Below are 7,626 nucleotides of genomic sequence, written 5' to 3'. Positions count from 1 at the left end.
CTTAAAAACATTTTTTGACATAATAATTATAGCCTTTTTTTCCATGACATCTTTCCACCGTATAACATTTTTTTCCCCTTGGGGTTTTGCCTTTTTTAAAATATATATATATATTTTAAAGAGGCGGTAGCAGCATCCTCTTCCGTCATTTCCGATTCCCTTCTTAGTTTCTCGTCCACACGTTGCTTCCGGCTCTTCTGTTTGTCTTGACGTCATTTGAAGCGTCATCTGACGTCGTTGTTTGAAAGGATTTCTGTGCAGAAGAAGCCATCGAGCCTCTTTGCATTAAGTTCACCATTACTCTTCTTCTCTGAGCGCTCACGGCGCTTTGTGGCAACAGGAAGTGTCTTTGAAGTGAGATGTTTCTCTGTTTCAGCTTCCAGCTCTTTATTCTCTGGAAACATTTTCATGTTTATATACAACGTTGAAAGAAAATACAAGAACACGGAATGTTTTAGAGATCCGACTACGTCACACAGGAGAGGTTTCTGTGGCGTTATGACGAAAATGTCTACTTCTACATATATATTTATGTGCTTCATGTTGCTTTTAAATAACATTTGATCCTTAATCCTACATTGAAGAATGCACATGAACGCTATGAATGAAAAGAATAAACATTTAGTAAATCTTTAATCACCTCATTTAGCAGATTCCCTTTTTCATTTTGTGATACTGCCAAAGATTGGGACCCATAAGTGTTAAATGTTCTGATCCACAATCACAAGACAGGTTTTTCCGTCTCTGTGAGAATGAATTCAATCATTTTGGGAATGATTTATTAATTCATACACTCATTTAGGCCTTTAGGTTTTATCATGTTGTTTCCATGTTTTGGTTGATTTGCTTGTCTGTAGAAATTACATTTTTAAAGATTTCAATGAATATAAACATTTCCTAAAACCAGACTGTTTTAATTACTCGTCTCACTTCCAACTTGCTGCTTTTATCCATGCGGATGAATTAATGGCTTTATTTTACAGAAAAACAACAACAACATCAAATGTGCAGACAGAACAAACACAACCAAAACAAACAAAAGTTCTGCATTTCAATCAAATTTACTTCTTTTGCACAAAATTCCAACACTAGTTTACTGATGGCATTCATTATAAATTGTATTTATTATAGGGAAGGTTTGAGTTGTAATTTAACCAAATATTTACTTATGATTCAGGACCTTATTCTGAAATGGAACTTGATTTTAGATTTCACATTCTCAGCTGAAAGAAAGAAGTGTACTTGATGTATCTCAGTAGTTGGTTCTTTTCAGAAACATGGAAATAAATAATGAATGAAAATAAAGCTCAACCCAGTTTTATGTGTTTTGGTGGATTAAAGTGGCCCATGTGACGTATAATTAACCAATCTGGATCTAATCTACTTATGTATCTGTCTATAATTTGCAGAAAAATGCGTCACAGGAGGAATTTATTACTAATTAAAAATACATTCATGCATTTTGCCCTTCTCATTTACAGAGAAGTGCCACACGTTGAGATTTGCAGCTGACTCATCGTCAACCAAACAGCACACGACTCACACCTTCTAACATCTGAAATGAGGGACCGCGCCGCCGCTACAGGGGACATCAGGTCTTCTGTGGCGTTAAATGAAGTTCAGGTGACTGTGAGAAAGGAAAATCCATACTGATCAATATCACCGCTGGACAGCTCATCTCAAGACGCCTGTAGCTTGTCCTGTGTGGACGAGAGGACGTTTGATCAATGTCTCCAGATCGGAGTGAGATACAGTCGGGTAACACTCACAGTGATGCTGCTGTACGTTAGAGGAAATAGTATTTTTATGATGTAGATATTGTACTTTGTGTTGTACTGTGTGATGGAAGGTCCACCACTGAAACAGATTTAGCAACAATCTTCTTTCTTAAAGCATGGAGATGAAGAAATTATCAATATACATCCAGATGATTACTAAGCCAGGATTAATTTAGCAAAAGTGTCTCCAAAATAGATATTATAATATTTTGAGAAAGATTCCACGAAACGACTCTTCAACATGAATATAAAAATAAGGAATTGTAAACACTGCTAGTTGAAAGATACTCATTCATTCAGCCTCCCCCCCCCGACGAGAAGAGTCACTGAGAGCTGACCTGAGACGAGACAGGCTAGCTGCCCTGCTCCCAGTATGTATGCTAAGCTATGCTAACGTAAAGATAAGTGTCCACGAGGCAGCGTTCAGAAGGAAAAAGATCAAACACCTCCATGATGTATGATCAGAACATCTCATTTGTCTCAATGTGAAACCACATGATCATTATTTCATTTTTTGGGGACCGTGAGGAGACTTGAACCTTCGGGCCGTTAGCATTTTGTAACCAGCGCATGCTTTTTATTCACACCAGCCAATCACAAACAAGTACTCGCTTTGCCTCTGCTGGCTGCTCTCTGAATTGGAGCATTCAAGACGCATTTTCTTTAAACGTCGGGGGCGTCGGGGGCCCCCCCCCCCATCCCCCCCCCGTCCCCCCGCACGCCACGCAGACGGAATCTCCGACGTATCGTAAACAAAGACCACGGCTTCCTGTCCCTTGAGAGCTTCTTCTTTGCTCTTCAAGCTTTGTGTGATTAAATTAAACTTTAAAGGAGCGGAGGTATCACAGCGAGGCAGCAGCCATGTTCCCGTTGGTTTCCCTCCTCACAAATCTCAGTTTTCTTCTTCTGTGGTTCAGGCAGCATGTTCTCGTTTTTTTATCCTCTACTTCCTGCCCTTTTCTCTTGAAGTTGTCTCTGTTCTGCTCCTACGGACTCTGCTGCTCCATGTTGTCGATCAGAGGCTCCTTCTTGGCAAACTGCAGGTGTCTGATGGACCTCCACACGCCGACGTAGCTGTCACTTGCCGACGGACCGGAGGTGGTGTTCTGCCTGTGGAGGTGCTCCCTCTGCATCTCCAGCGCCTCCTTCTCGGTCATTACTCGGGAGTCAGCGCCCGCCTCCCTGCCCTCCGCCCACACCTCTCCATTGGCACAGGCCTCCGCCGGCTCCGCCCTGGCCGCTACCCCCGTCTCCGTCCATCCCGGGTGGGACCCGTTCAGACGCGGTTTGTCTCCGGGAGTCTCTGCGGGCGGCGCTGCGTCCATCCCCGCCTCCTCCAGGTCCTCGTACAGGCTCTTCTTCTTGGTCTCAAAGTACTTGACCACGCAGTAGGTGACGGAGCCAACGGTGTTGACTGCCACGCCGCCGATGAACAGCCGGGTCGGCGAGACGTCGCTGAACGCCAGCATGCCGACGGTGATGGTGGCGATGCTCTTCACCACGCCCACGAAGCTGGTGGTGACGGCGGAGTTGATGTAGGTGCAGTGCAGCGTGGTGAAGTTCATGGCGCAGCCGATCAAGACACAGAAGACGAAGATGACGGCGATGTGGGGATCCTTCCAGCCCTCGTACGACCACATGTTGATGGTGTCCAGGGAGATGAGGGAGCACACAAGAAGCACCTGAGAGACGCAGAGTCAGAGGAGGACGAAGAAAGGTGAAGAGTCAGAAGGGAGGGAAAAAGAGAGAGATGGTGAGAGGACGACTAAGAGGAGATCGATTTTTAATAAAAGTCCTTATATATACGGGACGTTGACTGGGGAGACAGCAGTCAGTGTCCAGGAGAGGAGGATTAATTAGAAAGTTCAGGAAGCATCAAGGTAAAACTTAATGACGTCCTCAGCGGGACTTGGACCCCGAACCCCCTCAGTGCTCATGCCCCGCCCCACAGGCCTTACCGGGGAGGCCATGACGGCGATGGCGTACTGCGCTGTGAGCGGTCCGTACTCGCTGTCCAGACTGGTCTTCTGAATCAGCACCAGGTAAGAGGCGTGGATGATGACCGCCAGCACGCCAGTGACGTACCCAAAGGGATCGCCAGTCAGGTCCCCGGCGCCTGGGGGGAGAGGAGGGAACCCCAAATAACCGCTGTCAAATTATTCTACTAACTATTAACACGGAAGCTAATGCTAACAGTTCTGGTCTGCTAAAAATGAATGAAACTCTTTCAACCAGTTAGTTTAAGTTAGTGTCCTGAGTGAAAGAAAAGTCAGCAAAACACCCAGATATCTGAACCAATTGCCTCCTGTCACAATGCTTTGTGGGTAATGTCGGAGCCGGGAGTTGGCGAGGAAGAACAATGCGACAAATCTCTGGTTCTGCTGCATTCATTTCGACACAGAACAGAAAAACATCTGCAGAATATATTGGTGAAAAAGGCAAATGTGTCATAGTTTGGGAGAGAGAACTCGTGGCGTGAACGTGCTGCCTTTTTACCGGCCAGCGCGGCTCCACCGGTGGTGATGATCACGGCAATCACCACGCCGACGGACGGCCCGCCGTTCCTCAGCACGCACACGCCAATGCTGAGGGTGAAGAGCGGCAGGCAGCGCTTGAACACGACGTACATGGGAAGACTGAGGCCGCGCAGGGACCACAGCGTGAGGGTGGACTGCAGCGTAGAGAGGACGCACACTGGGGCAAACTCCTGCAGAGAGGGGGGGGGGGGGGGCAGAATGCAGAGGACGCAGAACGTAAAGCTGATCTGAGCTGGAACAAACAGACAGGTTTAAACTCGGGGATCTAATGAGTCCCCGTAGTGCGACCCTGTTAACTGGTCCCCACAATGTCCTAAATGAAGAATACACACACACACAAACACACACGAGCTCGTGGCTCTGTGAGGCGATGACATTAAGGGAAGGAAAATAACTGGATTCACCCAACAATTTCAATCAGAGCCATTAATGTTGTCAATTATGAATGAATCGCTAACAAGAACTTTTTATCAATAAGCACAGAAGCTATTGATCCTTTGATCCTTTTGATGTCAGTCCACCATTCACTGCTGCTTCCTTCCTTCCAAGGTGATAAAGAGTCCTGCCAATAAAGTTAATGAATGGTTTCATCCAATCAGCAAGTCAGCCCATCTGTCAGCACGTCAATCATCATGGCCTCAATCAATCACTTTGACTACAGTGCCGTTTTTCACTGTTCTGCTCAATAAATATCAATCATTCAAACTGGTTGATGATCTTTTTTTTTTCTTCTCAGGCACATTTTGATGGTTTTATTGTTTTGTTATATATATGTATATATGGTTAGGGTTTAGGGTTATATATTGTTGTACATATATACAGTAAGAGTTACCTTGCAGAGCTGCAGGCTGAACGGGGGGAGCCCGACCTTCCCGAGCCGCCGCAGGAGCTCCAGGGTGAGCGCCGCGGTGCTGCTGGTCAGCAGCTGGATGAGCGTCAGGTAGTTGAAGTGATAGTTACTGATGAGGAACTTGAGCAGGATGTTGAGGGATCCGGAGAAGACGCCGTGCGCCACGGCCACGCCGATCCCCAGGAAGCGGCTCTTGAACACGTCCATGGCGGAGTGTCATGCAGGGGACGGGGGGATGGAGGGGGGGTCAGAGAGGGTTAGTCCCGGGGCAGAGGAGACGTTTGGGGGGGGTTTTACGCACAGTGTGCCGAGGCGCACCGGACTAACGGGAGGTGCGAAAGGGGGCCGCGGGAGGTCCGGGTCGGTCCGGTCTCCTTAAGGTCCTACTAGTTTCCACTCATCCTGGTTCTTCTTTTGGGACTCTGTTCTCTGCGCGTCTGCTCCTCAGAGAGCAGAGTGAGGAGGAGGAGGAGGAGGAGGAGAGGTCCAGTAGAGGGGAGCTCGTCCTCACGGCACCTACAGCCCAATATGACATTCTGCCGCAGAGCTTCTTGGCAGTGGACCCGCGAGGGGGCGGGGCGTTGGGGGGGGGGGGGGGGGGGCTGCCTCTGGTTTATTAATCAACCAAAAGCATCACATAAGAAAACCACAGTATCGATGATTTATGGTGAAAGTATGAACAGTGACTCATTAACACTTTATTTTATCATTAATGCTTCTCATTGATGTTAAAATCATTTTTACAGGTTTTACATAAACTCATCAACAAAAAAATGATGAATTAATGATATAAGAGATACAACTAACAACGAAATATATGAAATAATCCAGCTGTCTCATTCAAATTAAGCCATAAAGGAAACTGTAGAAACCTGCAGATGATACAAAGAACTTGAACCAGAACCACCAGCTGACCTCAGATCGGTCCACAGTGAAATGATTCATTTCTATTTTTCATGCTAAAACAAAGGAAATCACTTTTGGATATAAATATGTCCTGCTTTTCTCTGTTTTATATTAAACGAGACGTTTTCATTGATTATTAACATATAAACAGTTTGGGGGGGGGGGGGGTATATATATATATATGTATATATCTATATACAGTATATATATATCTATATATATATATATATATATATATATATATATATATATATATATATATCCTGGTCGGTGGAATCTAGTTCACCTCAGATCTGCTGTATTACTGTGGCAGATAAAAGGATTAATACGGTGGAATTAAATGAAAAGAACAGATCATCAGTTTTTTAGCACTTAGAGGAGAACATGAATTCTGAGTGAAAGCAGCATGTAGAAAAATATATATAAGAATTTCATCTCAAAAAACCAAACGGTTTAAAATGTAGAAATCAAGATCAAATCAAAGTGAAAATGAATCTGTTCGAAACAATTGTACAATAAAACAAAAGAGTAGAAAGTGAAGCTGTGACAAGGATGTAAACAATTTAAATGAATAATAATGTTTATATTTACACACAAAGTGTGTTTCTCTGCAGAGAAGAACAGAGAGAGGAAGATATTTATCTCAGAACCTGTGTGTTAAAAGAACCAGAAGGTTCCAGCCACCATCTAACCAAGTAATACATGCATTTAAATGCTTGGATGTCGGCCATCTTTTCCGATTGTCTGCCCCCCCCCCCCCCCCTCTCCTCCTCTCCCTTCAGAGTCAACCCCCTCACTCATAACAGGCGTGGAAATGACTTGGACGATGTTTTTAATTGAAATATTCCATCAGAAAATCAGCTTGCAGCTCCAGGAGGAAGCCGATCCGGCCTTATCGGGCTCTGACCACTCGCTGCCAATTAACGCGCTTGGGGGGCCGGGCGGGGATTCCCACCCCCGACTGAAAACACAAATGCACACGTCCATTGTTCCACTAACTATAGCTTATTCAGATTAGTCAGAGCCATTTCCAATATGCATTTTCTGAATTACGGTGAACTGTCACTGGGGCTGGAAGAGGTTCATTTGTTCTGATCGGTCACATTCTGCACATGTGCAGTTACAGCTGCTGTGTTTAAACACAGCTTCAGATCAGTTATTTTGTGCATGTTTCATCAAACATACCAAATAACACCACATTCTTGTAGCTATAACATCATTTGCATTTGATTAGTTAAATAGCGATCAATTAATTATAAATACAATCAAATGGTAATATTTTACAGCAGGTTATTTGTCTGAATGACGAAAGAGAAATTCAAACATCAAATGAAAATATGTAGAGTCCATTTTCATCGAGGTTTGTCTCATAATCCTTCGATGGTAAAAAAACATCATCTGTAAAGATCATGATTTACATTTTAAGAGCAGAAGAGAGAAGAAGAAGAAGAGTAGGAAGATAAGGAGAGAAAGAGGAGGATAATGAGGAGAGAAAGAGGAGGATAAGGAGGAGAGAAAGAGGAGGATAAGGAGCAGAGAAAGAGGAAGATTAGGA

The 7,626-nt window shown here is 44.6% G+C and overlaps 1 protein-coding gene across 1 annotated transcript; it reads right to left on the bottom strand.

Moving 5' to 3' along the window:
• Positions 1–2,493: 2,493 nt before the first annotated feature.
• Positions 2,494–5,529, bottom strand: slc35d3 (solute carrier family 35 member D3). The gene is made up of 4 exons (XM_037449587.2): positions 5,148–5,529; positions 4,275–4,485; positions 3,737–3,894; positions 2,494–3,460 (listed from the first exon to the last, which is right to left on the bottom strand). Exons 1-4 carry the CDS (start codon positions 5,370–5,372, stop codon positions 2,765–2,767), a joined length of 1,290 nt encoding a protein of 429 aa, XP_037305484.1. The 5' UTR covers positions 5,373–5,529; the 3' UTR covers positions 2,494–2,764.
• Positions 5,530–7,626: the final 2,097 nt, after the last annotated feature.

The sequence above is a fragment of the Pungitius pungitius genome, chromosome 20, assembly GCF_949316345.1.
Source record: "Pungitius pungitius chromosome 20, fPunPun2.1, whole genome shotgun sequence".
Taxonomy (NCBI): Eukaryota; Metazoa; Chordata; class Actinopteri; order Perciformes; family Gasterosteidae; genus Pungitius; species Pungitius pungitius.
The sequence above is the reverse complement of the archived record's forward strand: the minus strand, read 5'-3'. Positions and strand labels throughout refer to the sequence as shown.

Bases quoted from the DNA above. Each gene is read 5' to 3' on its own strand.
- slc35d3 (XM_037449587.2), bottom strand. From the start codon at position 5,372: ATGGACGTGTTCAAGAGCCGCTTCCTGGGGATCGGCGTGGCCGTGGCG. The intron at 3,895-4,274 runs GTAAAAAGGCAG...CTCTCCCCCCAG, and splicing joins CGGTGGAGCCGCGCTGGCCG to GCGCCGGGGACCTGACTGGC. The intron at 3,461-3,736 runs GTAAGGCCTGTG...TGCGTCTCTCAG, and splicing joins TCGCCGTCATGGCCTCCCCG to GTGCTTCTTGTGTGCTCCCT.